The sequence below is a fragment of the Onychostoma macrolepis genome, chromosome 06 (genome assembly GCF_012432095.1).
Source record: "Onychostoma macrolepis isolate SWU-2019 chromosome 06, ASM1243209v1, whole genome shotgun sequence".
Taxonomy (NCBI): Eukaryota; Metazoa; Chordata; class Actinopteri; order Cypriniformes; family Cyprinidae; genus Onychostoma; species Onychostoma macrolepis.
In genome coordinates this window covers 22,689,310-22,714,513 of record NC_081160.1, presented here as the reverse complement: position 1 = coordinate 22,714,513, position 25,204 = coordinate 22,689,310, and the positions used below count along the sequence as shown (strand labels likewise).

General features: G+C 36.4%; 1 protein-coding gene across 1 annotated transcript in view; it reads right to left on the bottom strand.

The window, feature by feature from the left end:
* Positions 1-18,978: 18,978 nt before the first annotated feature.
* The window catches only part of atp10a (ATPase phospholipid transporting 10A), a 51,471-nt gene continuing 45,245 nt past the window's right edge, over positions 18,979-25,204 (bottom strand). The window contains exons 20-21 of the mRNA XM_058779153.1: positions 24,153-24,340; positions 18,979-23,348 (exon numbers count right to left, since the gene is read on the bottom strand). Of these exons, the coding sequence (XP_058635136.1) occupies positions 22,616-23,348; positions 24,153-24,340 (921 nt within the window). The 3' untranslated portion in view covers positions 18,979-22,615. The remainder of the gene's footprint in view (positions 23,349-24,152; positions 24,341-25,204) is intronic.

Below are 25,204 nucleotides of genomic sequence, written 5' to 3'. Positions count from 1 at the left end.
TATCAGTGCTTGTCTTAGAAGTGGAATTTTGTTTTATCTCAGTGATTTGAATTTTTTTTTTTAGTCAGTTCACCCAAAATATTCATCATTTATTGATTGTGTTCTGTGGGACCTGCAGGTTACATGTTACGCCAGTAGGGGGCAACAGTCACACCAATGATAACTATTACTATTACTATAACTGGGTTATTCTTCATTTGTGGTGGCAAGTGGTGTGTCCCTCTACCAAAGAGTATAGAAGACCAACCCTGCGTCCCAATGTTCATATGCATCCTAGTATGTGAGATTACAATAAGTGTGTGCCAAAGCATAGTATGTTGAAAAGAGTATGCCAAAAGTCCCCGGATGGTCTACTATTTCAGGTCGATTTTTGAAGTGTGGATCCGTGCACACGCTATGGCTAAAACTGCCCACAATCCATTGCGCTTTGGCGAATGATTCTACAATGAACTACAAACACGAATAAAACGCGTTAGAAAAACCTACAAACGTGGCGGATGCGCGCGATCGACCGTTAGGTAGAGAGGTTTACAAAAAGGGGTTTCAGTTACTAATAATCAACATTTAACCTGGTGTATTTATTGTTATCTGTGTTATATTTCATCTGTACGGAGACCTTTAAAGGACATTGTGATGGGAAAAATTCAGGGCGAGTGGAAAAAATTAAGGGTGGGAGGAAAAAATATTTTTCAGATGTTTTGCGTTCTCTTGCAAAGATATTCCCTCGCAAAACCATTTGAGTTCAGACAAACACTTCCTGTTTACTTTACAGCTTGCAGTGGTTACAGCTGGTATTTGGACTCAAATAAATTAATAAGTCAGTGGTTAGTTCAAGGCACGGTTTTAAAACAGTTACTTGGAAGACCAAATTCGATACAAATAAAAGCTGATAAAATTATTAGGCTAATAGTAATAACCTTATTAATAATATTACTAAGCAGAATAGCCCAGAATATGAACGCTATGCCCTGCACATAAGCTTCTCCCCCATAAAACGGTAATGACTGAAAACGGTGATTTAAAAATACCAAATCCTTTGCATTCATATTTTGGGCTATTCTGCTTTATAAATAGTAATATTATTAATAAGGTTATCAATATAAGCCTAATAATTTTATTAGTATTTATTATTATCGAATTTGGTCCTAATGTCACTGTTTTAATACATTAAGCCACATTAAAACGTTTTAGAATGTCCCAAAACCATGCTTTGAACTAACCACTAACTGTATTTCTTTATACTTGAGTCCAAGTTCAAAATAAAAACTTTATGCACTCCATTGTGAACATATGAGCTGTATGAACCTTTCATTATAGCCTACCTTAAGCGTTTTCCATGGGGAAGAAAAGGCTTAATGTGTGGGCGTTGCGTTCATATTCTGCTTTATTAATAGTAATAATATTATTAATAAGGTTATTAATGTTAGCCTAATATTTTTTATCGGGATTTATTATTATCGAATTTAGTCCTCCAATGTCACTGTTTTAAAACATTAAGCCACATTAAGCGTTTTATTATGTCCCAAAACCGTGCCTTGAAATAAGCACTGACTGTATTACTTTATTGAGTCCAAGTTCAAATTAAACTCTATGAACCGCTCCATTGTGAACATATGAGCTGTAACCACTGCAAATTGTAAAGTAAACAGGAAGAATTTGTCCGAACTCAAATGGTTTTGTGAGAAAAAGCAAAAGTTTCTCGAGGGAACGCAAAACATTTGAAAAATATTTTTTCCTCCCATCCTGATTTTTTCCCACCACATGTCCTCTAAAGGGCTCCGTACATTTGCAACAGCCATGTGAACTTTTATAAACATCAAGCATCATTATGCAGAAAATATGAGCAGAGTTCTCGCCATGAAAGAGAACGGGCTGGCAGATCAACGAGCTACGTTTTTCTCTCCAATACGGTATGAAATGAAATGTGACGGATGTTAACAGCGACAAGATGATTGACAGGCCAGTTTACAGTGACAGGGCGCGTGTAACAGATGCGACAGAGCGGTCCGTTAAACACGCAGTGTTTGTGTGACGTGATATTATGTCCCAAAGCTTGCCTACTCTTCTACTACACACTCAAAAGTGTGTACTTTTTCTTCACCAAAAGAGTACATACTTTAAAGGCGTAGTATAAGTAGGCATTGGGACGCAGCACAAGAGGCGAAACTCTGTAGAACGATCCATTGCAACAGCGGCGCCCTGCGCTTCCGCCATTTTGGGGTGAAAGCGACTGGGCAGATATCAGCTGGTTTGTTAAAAAAAAAAAAAAGCTGAAAGCTGAAAGTTTTACCTTTTTTTTTCACAAAACCTTTTGCTCTCTAGAAACCATGTCAGTTTCGGCTGAAAATATTTCAAGTTCAAGTGTTATAAACACTGAATTGATACCAACATATGAAATTAATTAAATGAATGACAGAAAAATTAGAAATATTGGACAATAAATATATAACATGAATATAACAGCTTGACAGCAAACTGTTTTTGCAGTATTGTCTTATATTAATGTCCGTTAAAGGAAGACTGTAACCCTCCACCCCAAAAACAACAACAACAACAAAAAAAAAAACCCACATGTACAGCCACTTTCTCCAAAATTGTTTAATTATTTAATTATGACAGACACAGCAATGCATCATGTACTAGATCATCAGTAGTGTGTTCCAGGGGATTAAAATGTACAATATATGTATTTCAGACCTAGTAATAGTAAATAATAATATAGTAGCCTAAGTAATTGTAAATGTGTAAAGTTGCATAAGCTCATTATAACTTAGTGTCATCCATATAAAACATTATGTTTTCTATGGCTAGGACCTGCAGTTCCTAAAAGGATTTAAGTTTACTACTAGACTAAAAACAGTTAAAGTTAGCAGGTGCATAGGACAGCGCTACGTCCCACTTCAAAACACCCAATATTTTTACACTTTAGTGAATATTCACCTGTCAGGGTCTTTGAAAAAATGATGAAAGGCAAGATTGCCCAGTGGATTGCCCAGCATTGCGTTCTTTTATTCCACTTTGACTTCTCTTTCGTTGTTATTTGATCTATTTCTGTATCTGTGCTGTTGTCCAGTTGGAATTTTCACCCCAAAATGGCGGCCGCGCTGCCGAAGCGCCAAATAGTGGCTGTTACCCAAAACGCATCAGAGTTTCGCCTCTTGGTCTTCTATACTCTTTGCCTCTACTTTACATACCAATAAATCATAAAATGTTTGCATGTTTGTATTCTGTTGGGTAAACACAATTTGTGCACTGTTAATAGTGACATTTTTATTTTAAAAATACATATTTAACTGAGTTTGTGAGATTGCATTTGTAACAAAATATGCATGTTCCCGCCATACCTCAGAGAGGTATCATGGAATGTAATAGCAACAATATAACATTTTTAACAAAAATTAAGTGGTTATATTGTGAATATAGATTTTATTTAACATGTACAATTTTATTAAATTGTTTTTAAAAATACATATTTTGTTATATTTAAGAAAAAAGATGTGACCCCCAAAAAAATTAATGTCTGTGGTGTTACAACAATGGATGTCGCCTCTTTAAGAAAATTGAGAATTCTATTTGGACTACTTCCTGTGTGTAAAGGTAAATTTTAAAATTTGGTAAAATTAGCTAAATTTCTGGCAATTTCATGTGTCACACTTTATTAGTGTCTGTGGTGTTATGTTGATAACTTGCAGATCTGACACATTTTAATCAAAATTACACTTATTAATATTTTCAAAATGTCCCCTGATCTTGAAATCATCATGATGTCAGCCTCCATTTTAGAAAAGTCTGAATTTAGAGTGATTTGTCTGTGGTGTTACTGTCTTTCCTGGCAAAAGTTTACTTCAATTATTGGTAACACCATAGACATAAGAGGTTGTGTCACCAGTGTTTGATTAAAAATTTAAAGATCGAAATGTTCTTAAACTTCTATTCTATTCTAATTTTAAATGCATAGCAATATATTTTATTAGAAAAAAACAAACAAGCATTTTTGCAAATTCTGCCTCTCATTTGCCACCCCAATTGAAGAATGACCCAACTGTTACTGTAAAGTTTTGTCAATCATTCTGATTCTATGAGAGTAATGTCCACATCACAGCTATAATATTGTTGGAATCACTTTCAGATTTCTTTTTTTTTTTTTTTTCAGCTGATGAATGTTAAAACCACTGACAGCCAATCAAAATCCACCCAACCCCAAAGAAGCATTTAAAGTGACAGACACACAACTGCACATCGTATTGTAAAAAGTGTACTAACCGTGTTTTTTTATGTACTGATTACCATTTATATACTGTTTGTTATTTTACTACAAATACCATGGTTAAACAATGGTTAGTCTAGCAAAACAAAGCTTAACTTGTGGTTACCATGATTTATGTTTTATAACTTTATTATGTTTTATATATATATGTGTTTTTGTGATGCTGAGAGAAAACATTTTCCGAACAGCATTTTCGGCACGCCATTGTGATGTTATTTTAATGAACGTTTTCTAAATGTTGAGAGAAAATATTCTCTGAACAACATTCTCGGAACATCTTTATGATGTTATGTTTATTGTTCTTGGTAAGAGCTCTTTAGTAAGTTACTGAATCATTTATTCAACTGTTTCACTAAAAACGCTGAGTCGTTCACAAGAGAAAGAAGTCTTTGTATTTCTGCAGCTCTACTGAGAGACTTAACAGGCCAGGCACAATTCAATATGCAAATACTGCAATGATATCGTTAAAAACTGTTATTTAAATTTTGAATGTCGAGCATTCTGTCAGTATAAAGACATGTTCAAACCAAGAACGCTAACTATAAAGAAAACATAGTTCTGTTGATTCTAACTTATAGTTGTAGTGTGTGCTTGCTTCCTCATAAACATAGTGATTATTAAAGCTTTATAGCTATTATTACTGTTATAGTCATTGTCCTTGGTGTGAAAATGAAATATATATTTCTTATGAAATGAATAAAAATGGAGGATGCCACAAGCCTGCAATTATTTAATAAACAAACTTTGAATAGAGACTCCATGGTTCGGGCTGAATTTATTGCAGAAGTTTAAAGCTTATGTTTAGGGGGGAAAAAAGCCTGACCTGAATGTTTGAAAAATATCAATACAGTACTGCATTGCAAGCACTGTAATAAAATAGCTGTGAATAACCCCGCTTGAATAATGGAAGCACAAACTGAATAGCAAATAGCTACCTTTACTGGTATCCGAGACACTGAAGCCTGTTCCTGTATTGACAGCCTATCGCTTCACAAGACCCTATTCACATCTCACTAGACTTTTCCAGCTGCAAGAAAAGGCAGCAGCAGCTGTAAAAGACTTGATTACCATTTATTGATCTAAACTTTTGTTCTTTACCTAAGTGTAACACTGATTTATCAATTTGCTCAGACGTGCAAGAAAAATCTCCTTTTCTTAACTGAACATCACTGAATGGAAGATCTGTGCATCACAAAAACATGATGGTACAACTGCTACAGTGCAACATAGGAAATTTGTTAGATCTTTGAACATCTGAATCTTATCCCAAGCTTTTCATCACCGTATAAATGCATGAACATCACGCTTTAGATTACACATGCATCATCTCACAGACCTGCAAGAAAAGCACAATTTTCTTCTGAAAGAGACAAGAGACATCCTGTAAATTCAGAAGAAGCTCTTGTGGGCTTGAATAATGGAAAAGGTGACTGTTTATGATGATGCAGCTGTGGAGAATGAGGATCTCATGAATATAGACAGCTGTTTAGCCCGGAGTCAACATGGTTTGAGATCCCACACCACTCATACAAATCTGCCGAAGCATTATTAGATGGAAAGACTGAACTAATCTAAAGTGTGCAGCTGTCATGCAGCAATTCTATTGAAAACAATTAAGAGGAGAAAACTATTCATATTTTTTTTTTAACACGCAGACTCTGCATATGTTCACAAGATAAGCATGAAACTAGCATGAGATGTCTGCACTAAGATTTGAGAAATATTTTGCACTCCATTAAAAAAAAAAAATTGATTTATATTTGATCAAAATATAGTAAAAAAAAAAAAAACCTGTAATATTGTGAAATATTATTACACTTAAAAAACAAAAAAACAAAACTGATTTGTAGTTTAATGTAGAGTTATTTTAAATTGTAAAGATTCATAATTAGTTTTCATGGTTCAATGAAGAACCTTTCCATTCCACAAAAAGTTCTTTAAAGTGAAAAAGGTTCTTTAGATTTTTAAAACATTCTTCACACTGAGAAAAAATGGTTCTTTTCAGAACAGTTTACAGAAAGGTTCTTTGGGGAACCAAAAATGGTTCTTCAAAGGCATCGCTGTTAAAACCTTTATTTTTAAGAGTGTATTTTTGATCAAATAAATGCAGCCTTGGTGAGCATTAGAGACTTCTTTCACATGATGCAGTCTTAGTGATTCCAAACTTGTATATATATTTCTGAAGTTATAACTTTGATGGCTTTGAGAGGACGTGGCCAGGCTGTTTTTTCACCACAAGCCCACGGCCACGTTGGCCACATCAGGCGAAAGCCCATGGGAGAAAGATGGAGGCCCAGAACAATTCTGGCCCTTTTGTGAGACTAAAAATTCCAAGTCCTTGGGACACTCACTGCAGAACATAAACAAGCTACCAGTGAAACAGACAGTCATAATTTGACACACAAACAATCCATTTTACATGCTTTCTGAGGGTCCAAAACTTAGACCTCCACAGGGACTGCTGCACACATATACAGTACACTCATACAAGTCAAGGTCTGTGGAGAGGCTGTGTTTCCTCTCTAGACTGATGGATTTAGGGCATAAGGTGATGGAGCTGTTGAACGCACTGATTTGTGGGTTTGGAAATGCAGGATCACAATCACTTGACAGATTTATTTTAAAGCAGACTCATGAGTTCTTAAGTATACACACTGTATATCCAAACATATTAAGAAGCACTTTTTGAAAAACAATCTCAACGGAATGGTTTATCTCCACACTGAAGAAAAATAAATGCACCACTGTCCTTTATCCATTCATTTAATTTTCATTCCTGCAGCCTTTTCAAATACCAGAGGTCTAAAAAATTCATGACTCTGCTATGTGTTGTTGAATTAGATTTTTCAAGTAATTCATAACAAAATGGAATGCTGGGGGAAAATACTGTTGCTGTGGAGAAAAAAAAAAGAAAGTCATATAATCTTAAAGGACATCGTGGAAGGAATGGCTACATACCTTGAATGATTTCATTTCAACGAGAAAGAGACATTATAGCTCCCACAAACCAATAAACAAACAGTAAGTGAATTCTCAATGTCTGAAGGGTTCTCTCCTTTACCTCTCTATGTGTGCAAATAGCATCAATCTTCCAAGCTGTACCCTTGAGCCACGCACATAAAAAGACTGAGAACAAACTGGATTTGCAGCAAGTGTGATGGCCGAGCAAATGAAGAAAACACAGCGGTAACAGTTCAGGTGATTTAACCATCAATATGTCAAAATATGTGTTCTCTTGGGAAACAGAACAGTGGGCAATACATGCATTTGTCACAGATTACTGTATTTAAGTAATATGTGAACAATTTCATTTTCAAGTAATAATAATAATAATAGTTAATATAATATAAAAAAGTATAATAGAAATTTTTATATAATTATATGTTATATAATTGTTTATATATTATACATCCCACTCCCACTGACCGCTCTAGAAGGTACCCTTGGGACTCAATCTTCCTCTCCCGCCACGTTTAAAATGCATAAGGAATATGTTTCTGTTGACCTTTGGAAGAGCAAGAAGGTCCAGTTATATTTGTCATATAGCTGTCCCCTCAGCACCTCGCTCCCCGTGACCTTTTCAGCAGGCCTGTTTAACAGGGTGATAAACTGCAGCATTAGGAGTAATGCTAGCTGCCTGCTATCGCTGGACTCGGAAATCATTTTCAAATGATAAAGAGCGGAGAGAAAGGGTGCTGGGGAATATTTCTGTATTTTCTTTACAGTCTGACATCCGAATTTAAATTTACTGCCTCGCTTCTACTTAAAAAGATGTCACAATGGTAAAAAGGAGAGATAAACTGATTAACTACTTGATTTATTATTGGAAGATTTATAAGAAAACACTATTTCAGTCTTTCTACTTCAAAATTTCACATTCAATTCAATGTTTTGCTGTTTCTTTTTCTTTTTTCTTTAATATATATTTACTAGCCAATTTTTGTGGCATTGTAAAATCTGCATAGATAATTCAAACAATTCTTTACCAACGGTCCCCCCCCCCCCCACAGTTCACATTTTCACAATGAGCAAAAAACAAGCAACATTTAGCCTATATGTCAGAATGAGGCATTAAAGGGCGGCAGAGTTTTATTTATTGGCCTGCAACAACTATTACAGCAAGCACACATCAACAACAAAGGTTTTTTGTCTCTGTTTTGACAGCAAAGACATCACTTCAGGTTTGCTGTTTTAACTCACTCTTCCAGAGGAGACCGTAAGTATTCCTGCTTTGGTTGTGGCTGCTTCTTCTTAAATGACTGCCGATGGAAAGCATCTGCTTGAGTGATTGCAGATTCCAGTCTCAGAACAGATATACTTGTAGACATCATCATAATTCATTTGGTGAGATACTAAAAGGTACTTTACAGTGTTCTCAGCATGGCTTAATTGACATTTGATACCTGAACATGACAAATTATGCATGAACACTTTAAGCAACATCTGTCCTCTCTTCCCTTGCTGAAACCTGAAACATGTCTCCTTCCTTCTCTTTATATAATAAATGCTCTGCGAAGGTCAGAGGAGACTGAAGAGTTCTAATCACCAAAGTTAATTCATGGCTGTTGTTGACGTTGTTCAAGCAGACGCAGCGAGGAGCAGTCTTCAGTATGCACACGATAGCTCATCGTTCAGTGCTTTCCTTCTCATCAGCTTTAGAATCTGGTTAAATGGCACTGACGAAGAAGCCCGCACATCAATCAGCCAGCCCCTGAGCCTCTCTGTCTTAACAATTCATTTTAATCTTGGACAGAAGCCATCAAAGTCACTCTCTCAAAGGCCTAATGGGCAAACAACTTTGCTAAGATCAGCACAAGACCTTTTTCAAAGGCAGAATGATACTGTTGTTGTAATCAACTGAGTGAGAAGGAAAAGTGTTGATTCTTTATGTGTCCCTTGTCTGTGTTAATACTATAAGAGAGAAGCAGTGACACTTTTTACTTCAGTTGTCCTCTAGGCAAGGAGAAATGAGTTAAAACTAATGCATTTAATTATTTTTCAGGATGCCTACTATCAAATGAAAAAACACAAGCTGTGTGAATATGTGAACAATTTACATAAAAAATAAATAACATTTATGAATGCCCAACCTAAAATTAAAGTCTCGTTTTGCTGATACATTTTCATAAATTTTAATTTAGTAAAACCATTTTCAACACTTCTGTAAAAGGCTTAAGCGGCAAAAATTTTGTAAGTAAATCATAGTTGGGCATTGGCACACTTTACTTCACAACTGTGATTTTGGGAAAAACTATGGTTAATTAATAGTATACACACACATGAATGAATAATATAATCGTTTAAGGCTAATCTTTTGACGTGGTTTTATACATTGGCATTTCACCAAAATCTATGATATATATTTTTAGAGCTAGATAAATTATGAATGTCAACACAAAAATGCACTAAACAAGATTCACTGATATTGAGCTAGATGCTTGTGGAAAAATAGATTTGTGAATCCAGACTGTGCCAGCACCATTGATAATTTATATTCATCCAATGTATTACAGTCTGAATTTTGTTTATCATCTCATGTAAGCACACAGAGGAGGACATTTTTAAATAGTGGTTTCATCGAGCTGATGTACGCAGTTCACATGTGCATGGCCTTGAGAGTGTCATTATTCTGTAATTAGTCGTACATTCACTGTGCCTTTTTTGTGCGCCGTTTTGTCATTTGTATTTGTGGCTGAAAGGCTGTAGACTTTAAATCAAAGACAGAAATCATAAGATTTGAGTTATATATTACAGAAGTGGGGACTGCTGAACCCTGATGTGAGCCGCAGCTCATACACATGCTCAAAGACAGATATCTTCATCAAAGAAGAAGCAGACTAACAGCATGGTACATTAAATCACGTACAGATGAATTATTGCTGGCCTCTGCTGTGATCTATGACCGCAACTGAATTTATAGTGAATAAAATGAATAGATATACGGTGAATGCAGTGTGCATGAAGAGTGAAGAGATGCCTTTGCATATTTCATCAAACTGCAGAACGCTGGGGTTTCTGCTATTACTCAGCTGAACACTGGGAGTCTCTGTAATCTCACTGATGCATTATAATGCCAGCATTCCTTTACTCAGTGTCTACTTTTAAGTTTTTTGCTCCTTTAAAAGTGACTTTGTATTTTTTCTTTTAACACAGAGAGAACAGAATTAAATCTTTTTTTTTTTTTTTTTAGGTATAAGCTTTATTTATCTTTTAATAATTATTTATTTTTTATTTTTTGTTTGTTATTGCTAATATATTCTTACACAGCAACTATATTGCATAGCCTTGACTTATGTAGCTTTTGTAAAAATAAAATAAAATAATAGAATAAAATAAAAACATTTGGGAAAAAGCATGACAAAAATGGACACATAATTTTAAACAAAATTCTCCATATTTCTAAAATCAGGCATTAACAGATTGTGTTACAACTTGTTTGGTTATTTTCATGAGCTATGTGATGTAAGGTAAGTAAACAAATGCAGGCTTTAGTAAAACAACTCATGGGAGGGGAGAAAAAAAAAGAGAGAAAAAAAGCAGCTGCTAACCTGGAGTTAAACTGCCAGCAAAATATGATGGTCCATTGTATATGCTGTTAGTGCATGGTCTGTCCTTGAAAACATTGATTCAAACAGCATGAGCCATTCAGTTTGCAATGAATGTGAAGTGTGTGTTCAGCACAGTTTTACAAAATAATAAATATTTGATTAAAAACGCATACAAGCAGCAGGGTCCAAGTAGAAAAGTGCAGAAAACTGCAGTTTTGCCAGTTGTGGCAGAACAGATGCTGTAGATACAATAACAGTCCAATGGTGTGAAAAATTTAAACAGCCTTGATAACATGCAATTTTTGGATAAAAAAAAAAAAAGTCTATGTAGTTCCTATACACAAACGATAGATTAACTTATTATAGCGCCCCCATATGGCTAATAAATGAAAAGTTCATTTATTTCAGTAATTCAACTCAAATTGTGAAACTTGTGTATTAAATAAATTCAATGCACACAGACTGAAGTAGTTTAAGTCTTTGGTTCTTTTAATTGTGATGATTTTGGCTCACATTGAACAAAAACCCACCCATCTCAACAAATTAGAATATGGTGACATGCCAATCAGCTAATCAACTCAAAACACCTGCAAAGGTTTCCTGAGCCTTCAAAATGGTCTCTCAGTTCGGTTCACTAGGCTTCACAATCATGGGGAAGACTGCTGATCTGACCAACCTGGTCTCATAAAAATACATACCTCTGCGCACTTTTTGTGCGACACAGTTTTACGTACCTTGCTGCACGTTTAGACGCAGTTTCAAATAGAAATGTCCACTGAGTGGCGCTAAAACACAGGTTCAATAGGTGAACCCTGGCGCGTTTTTATTACGAAGATATTGGTACATATTGCTGTTTTTTTATTACGTTGCTTCAGATACGTATTGCGGCAGTTCAGAATTCAAATATCCGGGGACTGTCGCTAAAGGTTAATGCTCTATCGTGTTGGAAATATGCCCTACACCAAATCCAGCCCTAAACCTACCCGATAGTGTTAACAAATGCAAAACTGATATAAAAACGTATTAGCTGACGCAACTGTGCCATTTGAACTTCCTTTTACGCAGATTTTAACTGCTTTGTCGAACCGGTGCTTCTAGTCTCCTAAATCCGTCTCTGTACTCCGTGAGCTACCGAACAAACTTATCATCTATGAAAACCCATAGATTTGAAGCTGGATGTGTGCGATGCTAATGTTCAAAAGCATCAGTTTTCAAATCTCCCAGCATATTAATATTGTTTTGAAGTCATAGCATGATATTCTTCAAGTAATTGTGCTGTATCCAAGCATGTTAACAGAAAGTTGAGTGGAAGGAAAAAGTGTGGAAGATGCACAACCAATCGAGAGAACCGCAGCCTTATGAGGATTGTCAATAAAATCGATTCAAGAATTTGGGTGAACTTCACAAGGAATGGACTGAGGCTGGGGTCAAGGCATCAAGAGCCACCACACACAGACGTGTCAAGGAATTTGGCTACAGTTGTCGTATTCCTCTTGTTAAGCCACTCCTGAACCACAGACAACGTCAGAGGCGTCTTACCTGGGCTAAGGAGAAGAAGAACTGGACTGTTGCCCAGTGGTCCAAAGTCCTCTTTTCAGATGAGAGCAAGTTTTGTATTTCATTTGGAAACCAAGGTCCTAGAGTCTGGAGGAAGGGTGGAGAAGCTCATAGCCCAAGTTGCTTGAAGTCCAGTGTTAAGTTTCCACAGTCTGGGATGATTTGGGGTGCAATGTCATCTGCTGGTGTTGGTCCATTGTGTTTTTTGAAAACCAAAGTCACTGTACCCGTTTACCAAGAAATTTTGGAGCACTTCATGCTTCCTTCTGCTGACCATTTTCCAGCAGGATTTGGCACCTGCCCACACTGCCAAAAGCACCAAAAGTTGGTTAAATGACCATGGTGTTGGTGTGCTTGACTGGCCAAACTCACTCAAAAACAAACTCACCAGACCTGAACCCCATAGAGAATCTATGGGGTATTGTCAAGAGGAAAATGAGAAACAAGAGACCAAAAAATGCAGATGAGCTGAAGGCCACTGTCAAAGAAACCTGGGCTTCCATACCACCTCAGCAGTGCCAAAACTGATCACCTCCATGCCACGCTGAATTGAGGCAGTAATTAAAGCAAAAGCAGCCCCTACCAAGTATTGAGTACATATACAGTAAATGAACATACTTTCCAGAAGGCCAACAATTCACTAAAAATGTTTTTTTTTTTATTGGTCTTATGAAGTATTCTAATTTGTTGAATTGGTGGGTTTTTGTTAAATGTGAGCCAAAATCATCACAATTAAAAGAACCAAAGACTTAAACTACTTCAGCCTGTGTGCATTGAATTTATTTAATACACGAGTTTCACAATTTGAGTTGAATTACTGAAATAAATGAACTTCTCCATGACATTCTAATTTATTGAGATGCACCTGTAAGTTGAGGAGGAGAGCCTGCACACAAACCTTCATGATGATCCATAATTGAATTTACTGACTTTGAAAATTTGATTTGAGTTGGCAGCCATTCTTGTTGATTTATTGGATAAGAAAAAGTATGCCAAAAGTATGCCAAAATATGCCCCCCCCCCATATAAAAAAAAAAACTGTAGACTGATTGATTCAGAGAATGCTTTTGCATTGTAATCAGTATAGTTCCTGAGTAATTTGCAAAAATAGAAATTAGTTTGCTAATGTTCTGCTGATTGAGAATTCAATTGAATTGTGATATCTGCTGATATCACAATTCAAGATTCTCAGTTCTTGATAATAATAAACTGCAATAAGGACTAAACCTTGCTGTTTAATCAAAGGCCTACTTACATAAGTCTAACAGGGCCCTGATCTTTCAGAAATGCATGGATAATGGTGTACACTTAGGTCTGTTACTCAGTCATACAATAAGCTGATTTCACAGGCTTTGATGAATGACTACTGGAAAAACGCTGACGTACCTTGGCTGATTTACGGAGGTCTTTAGCTAGCCTGTTTGATTAGTACTGTGCCAAGGACACACCGTATGAGGAAAGGCTAGAACAACCCTTTCAAATACTACTTTCATGTATTATTTACTGAGAATGTCCAACACCCATCACACAACCCGATGCATTGACCTCCCAGATGCAGGATGCACATTAAACACTAAAGAGCCAAATGTCCCTGCATGCATCTAATGAATATTCATGAACCTGCCCATCATGCTCCACCCCCAGGGGTGGGGTACGGCAGGGGAGTGTTAATGAAGGTTGCCGAATGAGCTTAGAAAATATTAACAGCTCTTCTGATCATTAAGTGAATTTTGGAAATGTGCCACAGTTACAGTGAGAGAGTGTGTGGTGAGGGACAAAGAGGCAATTAGGAGAGTGTCAGCGTGTGTCATGATCTTAATAAGACCTTCCCTTCCACATACCTGAGGCAGGCTGTCACTCAGTGGGTGTCCTGTCTCATTTGTCTAATTGCAATCTCATTTTAAGCTTAAAACATACTCACTTCCACGTTTCAAGGCAATTCTTTGGGGACTCTCACACCCTTGAGTTACAATGCAGTGCAGCTCAGTAACTAGTCTGGAGTAGCAGGCCATTAAAGGTCTGGTCTACATTGCAGCTTATTCTGTACAAGTGTTATTATATTTCACTAAAACCTTTTAAACACAAACACACACACACACACACACACACACACACACAGAGTAGTAGGCTTATGTTTTATTTATTTTCCCTTTTTTATTCGAAATACTCCCTATGTGTTGACTATATCATGAAATGATTCTCAAATATGTGTAAGTAAATGTATTTGGCACCTTTTGATCTCTAACGGGCAATGGGCAAAGTCGCCTAATGTTAGGCTAATTTAATCTATTAACTATGCATAAAACCCATCTTTTTTACTTTAATACCAGATATGGTGTAATAATTTCATAAAATATTTTTAATATGACTTAGCATTTAATATGACTTTAAGCTACTTAATAGTAACACTTTCATAGTACAGAAAGAGAGCAAAGAACATACATTGTCAAAGAACATTAGGCCAATCGTTGACTTTAGTCAAGCCAAAAAATCTTCCGTTATAATCACTGAAGCTATTTACACGGTGAAATGAATATCCTACTTACATCGTAGATCTGCAGTTTGTTTCTGATGAGAGAATTCACCAGAGAGCAGAATTCAGTCAGCTGATTGGCCACTGCATTCATAATTTCAACAGAATCGTGTGTGATTGGTTATAATGTGCAGTGCTGTAAAACCACGTCTGTCTTTGGCTCAGCGCCAATTTATCAGCAGGCATATCAAATAAAATAAATATTATTCGGCTATTTTATGTCATTTGGAAGCTGCATTCAAAATCCACTAGGCTCAAAAAAAAAAAAAAAAAACTGAAGGGGCATGCAAATTAATTTTCCTCACAAAGCGTCTTTCTTCTATGATTCGCAAGTAAATGCTAAAATACAAACTTAAAATAGTATAATTTTACCATTGCCTGATTTTTTGAGGGCATTGCTAGGTTTCGACCAGTGGTTCTGTGCAGCAAAAATGGGAGATTTGCCTTAGCAAGTACTAATAATGACAATTACTTCATATTTCATAAAATGATTACTAACTTTTCTAGAGACGCTATATGAGGTTATTAAAGTGAAACTCTGACCGTGAACTCAGGATGAGTCCTACATGCGCTCCCAAGTGAACTATTCCTACAGGCAGCCTGAAGGGAAACTGTGAAGAAAACACACTGCCACAGTAGCTTGTTTTACAAGGCTGCATAAGGAATTGAAGATTCACACCTGTAAAAGAGATGAATAATGAATCACATTGCATTTAAACCTCACATTTCACAGCAAACTCTCGGTTACCTCTAGAACAGAAGAACTGCAACATCTATCTATCTTCTTTTCATTGCCTTTTCACTGTATTTGTGAAGATGGAAGTTTTGGGGGCAAGAAGCAAACATTTTAAAGATGGAAAAGGCAAAATATTGACATGATACAAATAAATGTGTATTTATAAACTTACAACACTTTTGCTGCTATTGAGGTGTGATACAGGGACAGGTTTGGTTAAGGCAGGGGTCCTACAGAGTTTAGCTTCAGCCCTAATCAAACAAACACACCTGAACCAGCTAATCAAGGTCTTACTATACTTGAAACATCCAGGCAGGTGTGTTGAGGAAAGTTGGATCTAAACTCTGGTGACCCTTGACTGGTGACCCTTGGGTTAAGGTTACCATGATTACTATATGGGAACACAGGTCAATCTGTTTATATTACAATATGTGTTGTGTCTTTAGCATGCATTTAGCTGAACTTAACTAACCACCCTTTACACAAACAATGTTACAGTAGCTTAAAAGTCCAATGAAAGGTACTAAATGATTAGTAAACATTTTTTAAACATTTACAAAAAGATGTGAAAATAGGGTAAATTCAGGTCATCTGGGACAAATTTTGCCATTGAGATGACTGCATGCAAAGGTAATATTGATTAGTAAATGTTTATAAACATTTCTTGACCTTCGTTCATCTTCGGAACACAAATTAAGACATTTTTGATGAAATCCGAGAGCTTAGTCCGAGAAAATAGTCCATGTGACATCTGTGGTTCAACTATATTTTTTTAAAGCTACGAGAATACTTTTTGTGTGCAAAGAAAACAAAAATAATGACTTTATTCAACAATTGGAACGACAGGAGTTAAGCATTCTGTTATGCATTATTATAACATTTGTTAATGATTTATTATGAAGTGTTACCTTGTTTGGTAAGTAATTATAAAAATAAAAAAAAAGAGTTTATGTACAATAAGCCAGTCGTTATTGCAAAATAAACCCCTTTAGGACAATAAAAGACACCTGTGCTTCACATCAGAGTCCTGATTTGTCTTTTGGGGTTTATTTTGCAATAATAATCAGCCGACTGCACATTATCCCTTGCTTAAGAGTTTAGTGGCTGTTTATGACAAGCTACGTGACGGCTGGACTCTGAGGGACAAATAACAGTGCAAAACAAACTTCATCACCACAAATAGACAGCACACAAGAGAGAACGAAGGAAAAGACAGAGGTAAGATCTCTAGTGTGCTGTGCTAACCTCTGAAAAGAAACCACGTTAGCAAGTAAAGGAAGACCATTATCTCCTTGTCTGGATGACGGAAGTTGATTTTGAAAAGTGCAAAGAAGGCGGCCAGTAATTTGCCAGTGGCAGGGGCCGGAGGGAAGCTCTGTATGGCAGCATCAGCACAACCTTCCCTGCTTCGTGCTTTAAAGGAAATTCATTAATAACCTCTTTCCTGCCTCCTGAAGAGGGACCACAGATGCTAAACGTACCACCCAACGACCAGCAAGAGCAACTCTGGGCCAGATATCATCCATCTTCCATCTTCAGTTCTAAAGGCCTTGCCAAGTCCTGCTGGATAAAACTGTATAGAGTTTTCTCACAAGTAAATACATATCTTGAGTCATGAGAGAAATGTTGGTTCAGCAAAAATCAGGTTGTTTTGGACGAATGCTCAGACCGTCGTAAACATACACAAAATAGACCTTTTATTTCACTTATATTTTATGATCTTACTAATGATTTATTTACATCTGATTATTTATAAGCAAATCCAAATATGCCTAATGTTCATTCCACTTAATTGATTTAATTTTGTCCAAAACACAAAACATGTATTAAAACCATGTATTAAAATGAACAACTGTTTTTAGATTAATAAAACAAGCAAAATTCGATAAAGGTTTGACATTTACACAGTCATTTGCTATAACACTAAAAAAAACTAAACAAAAATAAACCCAAATAAACCAAAAACAAACCAAACTAAAATACAAAAACCAAACAAAAACGAACCATAAACAAACCACATAACAAAATATATAGATAATCCCAAATAAACCAAAAACAAAAAAACAAACTAAAACAAAAACGAACCAAAATAAACCACAAAACAAAAAAACAAACCACACCAAACGAAACCAAAACAAAAAAACAACTCTGCTTGGATGTACTGCAGATGGCTAATTCTACAAATATCGAAATGAGATTTAAAAAATGAGATGTATTGGGTGTTGTCTATCAAGCCTTGATAAGCTGGGTGAACATCAAGTGTCATACCTCAGCCATTGTGTAACACCAGGTAAAAGGCATTAAAAAAAAAAAATAATAATTCACGAAACGCCATCATGCCTTTGGGTTAAAAAGCACTTCTTTAGCTGACAGATGTTTCCAGCCACTGCTAGTTGTGTATATCATTCCGTGGGGAAATGCCTCCAGCTGTTCCCTGAGGTGAATGCATCCACTCTGCTGTCACGTGCTAATAGCCGTCCTGCAGATCCTAATCCTATATTGAGGGAGCAATTACAACGTATTGCAATACCAGTGAAAAAAAAAACAGGTCTCTGAGGTGTTTTAGGGCAATTCAGGGCTGAGAGGAATAGCTCACCCAAAAATAATAAATCATCATTTACTCACTTGTTCCAAACCCATATGACTTATTTTGCAGAATGTCTGCTCTTTTCTATACAACAGAAAACAATGGGCACCAAGACCATCAAGCACCAAAATGATCAATTTAACATGATTAGATTCTATTCAACATGGTGCATCAAAATGCAGCAGATGTCAATGAGTCTCATCATGAGAATAAGAAATCTGCTTTTACACGCTATTCGAAAAATGTGAGAACAAGGTTTGGCAGCTACAACACAAGAGATTTTTTTGTGAATAATGACTTAAATTTGGCCTATTCCCAGGGTTATTATAGTTAACTAAAAGCATAGATTATTAAATTATATAATAAAAATGATACATTTTGTTACTTAAAATAAACATTAATTGAAATAAAGTAAATTTATTTGTTCTTTAATCTAGTTACCAGGACAGCATTTCTCATTTTCATTTAGATTACCATGTACTACTATGCGTGATGTACTAAAATAACAAAAACTGTTCCAAAAAAATTATAAAAACTATCTAGGTATTTAAAAAAATAAAATAAAAAATAATAATAAAGAACAAAAACACAATTATAACTAAAATTACATTGAAAATGGAAATGAAAAACAATCAAAAACTACAATAGTATTGCAATAATACTCAATAACACTGCGTTTTCCCTCACACATATAGGCTCCAAATCACTTGGAATATTTGAATTGTACTTTTAAAACCGAACAAGAGAATGAGCGCACAAGAAACATTTTCTTACCATTTATTTCAGTTTTATGACACAAAGAGTTGTTCTGTGTCAAGAAACAAACACAGAACAATTGAACAAACCCCTCCAAAATGTCAGAGAACCACTTGAAACGGGTGTTTTCATGAAGGGCAGTCTACAGTGAGAACAAACTGAACCTTTGAGTGACTATAACAAACACCAATTACAGTACAATGAACCAGAAACAGTCATGGCAGTGACAGTGATAAAAGTCATGCTGGGTATCAAAAAGTCCACCCAACGCTTACATGTGTGCTATGACAAACTCTGAAGGACGGCATTCCTGCTGGTGATCTGCCCTGAAGTTAAGGAAAGGCTCTGGAATGCAGCTGTGAATGGATTTTATTACAGCATGTGATGCTCGGCCAAGAACTTGACAGATCTGAAACCTGGGATCAAAGTACTGGCACATTCCAATCTAAATCAACAAAAAAAATACAGCATAATCTCTTCAATTTGTTAAAAACCAAAAGGATTTTGTTTTATTAAACCTCATTTATTAATATAACTCAAAATACCTTTTACATATACTGCACGTATATAAAATTCACTGTATGTATTGCCGTCTACATAAGCGTTCTCCAGTGTTAAGGCACATAACATATATTCCACATTGTATAAAACGGTTTTCTTGCATATACTAAAGCACTTCAGCACATAAAAACGTTGCCTTTATCAAACTACGAAAATAAAATAATTTTGGATGCTATAAACAAGACACTTTCAACGAGACGAAAATATTGCTCATAGCGGCGAACGCTGAACCTGAGCTGTGCAGAAGAAAAACGGAAGGGACAAAGTACTTGTGTGCTTCATATTAGCTTCTTTAGGGTTTTACTGTAGTATCCAGACACATACAGAGAGAGAATCAGTCATTTATTCCTCCACTCACACCCAGCTTAATACTGCATCGCCCTCTAGATACACCTCAAAAAAACATGAGTTTTTGCGTTTATGAATGACAGGAAACTACAATCAAGATGCTTTCTAATGTACCACCCTGTTTTTTTGGTGTGAGCACATTCTGTTCACACCATTCGTTGTGTAATGAGCACAATAGATCTCATAATCCTCCTGGTAGGCTGTTCATAAATCAGCGGTTTTGATAGCGACTGCCCAAATGAGATCCCGAATGAACAGATTGGCGAGGCCTTGAGGTTATGTGAGCACAGCATGACAAATCATCTCATAAAAACTATTTTAGCATCTCTCTAGGGGACTCTATAATACGCCACACCCCTGACATTTGCGGAATCGTGGAATATTCTCTTGCGGAACAAATGAATAACCACCCATGTGCTCGTCAGAACCGTTCATTACACATATAACAGCTTTAAAACAATGAGAAGTCACAAAGTCATGGACTAGTCCATTAATTCCCTTAGAACAGACCGATCAAAATGGAATGTGTTCATGAATGTATACTTGTGTTCCTGAGGGCGAGCGAGACACTAATGCATACAATACATGGTTTCTGTCATGAAAAAACTAAATTCGATTTGGGAATAGCAACTTGAACTGTGAGGGCACAAAGACACTTAAAAAGAGAGAGTTCAGCCAAAAATGACATTTCTGTCATCATGTACTCACCCTCAATGACGTTCCAAACCAATATGACTTACTTTCTTCTGAGGAATACCAAAAAAAAAAAAAAAAAAAAAAATTGTTTTGTCCATGCAGTGAAACTCAATGGGGTCCAAATTGCATTTCACTGCATGGGAAAAAAAATAAAAAGTTGTGTGTTAAACAGAAGAAATTCAAACAGGTTTGGAATGACACAAGAGTGAGTAAACAATGAAGAAGAAAAGAGAAAGAAAAAAAAATCTGTCACTTTGGCTGAAATATCCCTTTAATAACGGAGTAGCCCGCCCTGAGCCAATTAAATTGCTAATTAATAAAGTGATCAGCCTGAGCAAGCAGTTACAGTACAAATGCTCCAGCGGTCATGTGCTTCTTGCATCTTTGGTCAAGGATCATGTATAGAGTAAACAGCAGAAAAATACAATCATAGCAAATAGCAGAAGATGCATATATATATCTCTCAACAGATCAGGTCGTAAAAAGTCCTAAAACAAACATCGTAAAGTGGCCTTTCTGTTCGCACATGTACTTAATCAGGCCACCTCCCAGCATCCTTAACTGTCAAATTAGCTTGATGCATCGGACTCCATTTCCTAAAGCACTCTGCACTATGACTGAATGAATAGAACTACATATAAAACAGCACAAGTGAAATCCTATCCTGCAGGAATGTGTTTCGAAACAAAAGCAGCAGCAAAAAGTCAAGAAAAAGACGAACAAATACTTGAGCTGGAACCTGCCATAAGCACCATCTGTATATGCGTGAAAAGCTCAACTGCGCCAGAGCACAGTTCCATTTTACATGATAATATTTGACTCTAGTAAGTCTAGTGTGATGTTGGTGTGAGATACTGACATTTTAACGTCTGGTAGATGTCTAAGAGCTTCAATAATGGAATGCATAGTCCTTTGGACAGCATCAACAAGTGTAGAGTGCATCTCTTGCTCAGCACTAATTAAAGTCGTCAGGGGATCTAACAACACAAACACAACACTTAAAGGAATATTCAAGGAATTCCACTAACACTTTATAAATAGCGCATATATAAATCATGTACTAATACTTGAACAAATAGTTGAACTAATGGTGAATGAACTCACAGACTAATCAAGAACTAATTAAGCGCTTGCATGAGATATGTCAGGAATCAGAGGGAGTCATGTGAATAATGGCCACTTTAACTACATGTTTGATAGTTAACACATTAGATGGGCTGTATGACAAAGAATTCAAAGTAGCAAAAAAAAAAAAAAAAAACTTAATTAGATTTTAAATGGGATTATTCATTTAAATGATAACTTGTGATTATCCAATAATGTTCTTAATGAAACAGCAGATGTGAACGTGAAGCAAATGTTATTCAGGCATTAAAATCATGCATCTTTAATTAAAGTCAGAGCAGGTTTTGCCACTTCACATTCTTTGTAATAGAAATCATATGATTTAGTTGAGTGTTAGGTGTTAGAACATACTACAACAAATATGTACTAACATGATGTTAAAGCTGTTTTTAGTGACTCCTGTCGCACATTATTAGTTCTTGATCAGATCATGCCTTCATTCGATCAGGACTTCTCATGTACACTTTTCGTAAAGAGTTACCGAAATTCTTGTAGCTACTGACATTGAAGGGTACCATGATTTTTTGGTTCTGGGATGGGGAAATACGAATGTAGTGCTATCAGCAGTGTCTAATGGTAAGACAGGAAGGTCTTTAAAGTGCGCCAGAACATCCAGGTTCAAATAAACAGATAGAGGAATGTCTCTGGACTGCCTCTGCTTCGAGATACAAACCTCCTCCACTTCTGAGATGGTTTTAAAAACAAAAATAAAAAGTCAGTCATTAATCATAAGACCATCCAGTTTGCATATGCTGGCCACTCTCTCTCAAAAACAAACAAACAAAAAATTCTAAACTTTATACAGCTAAAATATATATATATGTAGTACCAACCTATATCTTCATAAAATATTGAATATATAATAACATTTCTTAAAGCTAACGTGCAAATTTGAAAAGCATCATAGAAATGTTGTTTTGAGTGAATGTTCTTGTAGGCAGCTAGTTGACTGGCTGTGATCCACATCCCTGGCCTGTTTCAGAAGGGACTTTTGGTTTGAATGGTCCTCGTCTTCCAGCTTTTGCCCCAAAAAAAAGCTGGGTGGCGTAGTGAGCTGCATAGTCTCTGTTTGAGGAAGCAAGGGAGTGGAGGTGAGCAACCTGACCGGACAGAGGTCTGTCGGGCTCAGTGGGGCCTCCAAGCCCGTGCTGTCCAAAACAGTCCTGGAGGCTGGAGTGTCTTTGGTGCGGGTCAGAGTGCCTGTAGCGGGACTCGAAGGCTCCTTCACGCAGTGTAAGTTCTCAGATAGAGGGCCGTCTGAGCCCTGTCTGCAAGACTGAACTTTTTCCTGCATTCTGAAGTTGAGTGTGATATGGTTGTCAGAGGTTTTTGAGCTTAAAGGTGTGTCCCGCATCTCCATGCTCTTTGATGGGATGGGGCTGGATATAGCTTTCTCCTTCTGTTTGGTGCTACTCATGTGGGCTTGCTTTACCCTGGGCCTGTAGTCTTTCTGAAAAGGCCTGCAGAGAGGGAAAAATGGGGCGCGGGGGGGAAACAGTGACCCGAGGGAGCCCAGCTTCATCTGGCTCTGACTCAGGAAGATTCTGCGCATGTCCATTGGCAGTTTGTCCAGTTGTCTTCCCACGTGTACAGGGTTTGGGAACAGAGTTCCCTGACAAGCTCTATAAAAGTATCTGAGACATGAAAACAACAGAGTCAGCAAAAACTAAAACTCCCATGGGCACTGCAGTTACATGGCCACTGGCAGCAGACACCAGCCCCAACAATTTGATTTGTGTTTGTACATCTTAGAAAGCACAAAAATAATATTGTTTTAATGACACACATACATATACATTTAATAAAAATGTTATATTTAACACATACGTTTTAAAATGAAGATTTTAATTTTTTGTCAGCCAAACGCTTTTGACATAAAATATTTACTTGAAGTACTCCCTGAGATTTTAATATTTCAATAATTTCAAATTTTTAAATTTAATTTTTATATATATAAAAAAATTAAATATTTGAAAATCTTTTTTTTCTATCTACTTTAATTTTGTATTTTATTATTTTAATATTTAATTATCAGCTTATTAATTATTAACCATTAACTATAATACAATACAATATATAATATAATATATAAATCTGTGATTCAAAATCTAAATTAAATCTGAAACTACAGAGAAATTGAAATAAATTAATAGGAAATTGTTTTCTGCACTTTTTAAAACTGTGGTTATGTTAATAATATAGTAATTTACTAAATTACATATTCATATTACGAAATTATTTAATTACACAAAATACTAAAGCACTTTGAACTAAACTGCAAAACATTACTGCACCAAATTCAACTTATAGAAATATATTGGCATAAATATTCCTCATTTTAATGACAATATATTAATCAGTGTGCAAAAAATGTTTGGTTCAATTCACTTAATTTAAATAAAATACTTCCAACAGGGTTTAATTACGGTTATAGATACCTGGGAAGAAGAGCGGCAATAGGTGTGACAACACACAGCAGGTAGAATATAGGTTCTCCCAGCAGCCTCTGCAAGGTCCAGTAAGTGTTGGAGGGAGAGAAACAGGTTGGGCAGGAAGCATTGTAGCACAGCGCCACAGTAAAGAAGAGAGCTATACTGAAGCCAATCGACACCCAGTTCATCCACGTCTGTGAAATAATTAAAGACAATCAAGGCAGAATTAACAAAGAGCTTCTAAATTGCCTGAAGTAGATATTTTACAATGACTCAAAATGAGAACTTCAAAACGTGTCATACTAATAAGTGTGAAATGTGAATAATGTGAGAACTAAGAAACTTAAGAACACTGGATCAAATGTGTTTCTAGGCATTTCTATTACATAATTCCATCTCCAAGTTTATGATCTTCTGCTGTACAAAAGCAAAGCTTTAACAAAAGTAAAGCTTGTAGTTTCAGTCCTGCTTTTCTCAGTCAGTCACATTTTGGAACTGAAACGGGCTGCGCATGGAAATTCACTTTCACTTCGAATGCGCACAGGGCGACGACCTTCCACATGTACTTTGGCCTCAACGTTGCCCTCACCTCAAATAACCTAATAGGCGTTCACTCGCTCTCTCCAGTACGCGTGTTCATTTTCCCGGGCAGCACGTGGAACGATGAAGCTGCCAGCCCAACTATTGGAAACGTTTAGTCTCTACTTGAGCCATTTACTGTGAAGAACAGCCTCTTTCACACCAGAAGCCATCATCATGTCCGGAAAGACAGTGAGGCTGCAGAGGACATTTTTCACGCACTGAAACTTGTCAGCTGAAAATTTACAGCGGCGGTGTAATGGAAAAAGCTCTAATCCAATTCATGCTCATAAATCTAAAACAGCGACTCAAGAAAAGATGGAAAAATAGAGGAGAATCAGGTACGGGCTGCACACATACATAAATGCAGTTTGTAATACGCCACAGGACATGCGTCGGAAAAATCAACTATGAGCTTTGGCCACCCTATGTGTGACGGCCATGTGTACGCCACCGTGGTGAGAGAGAGAGACGAGCAC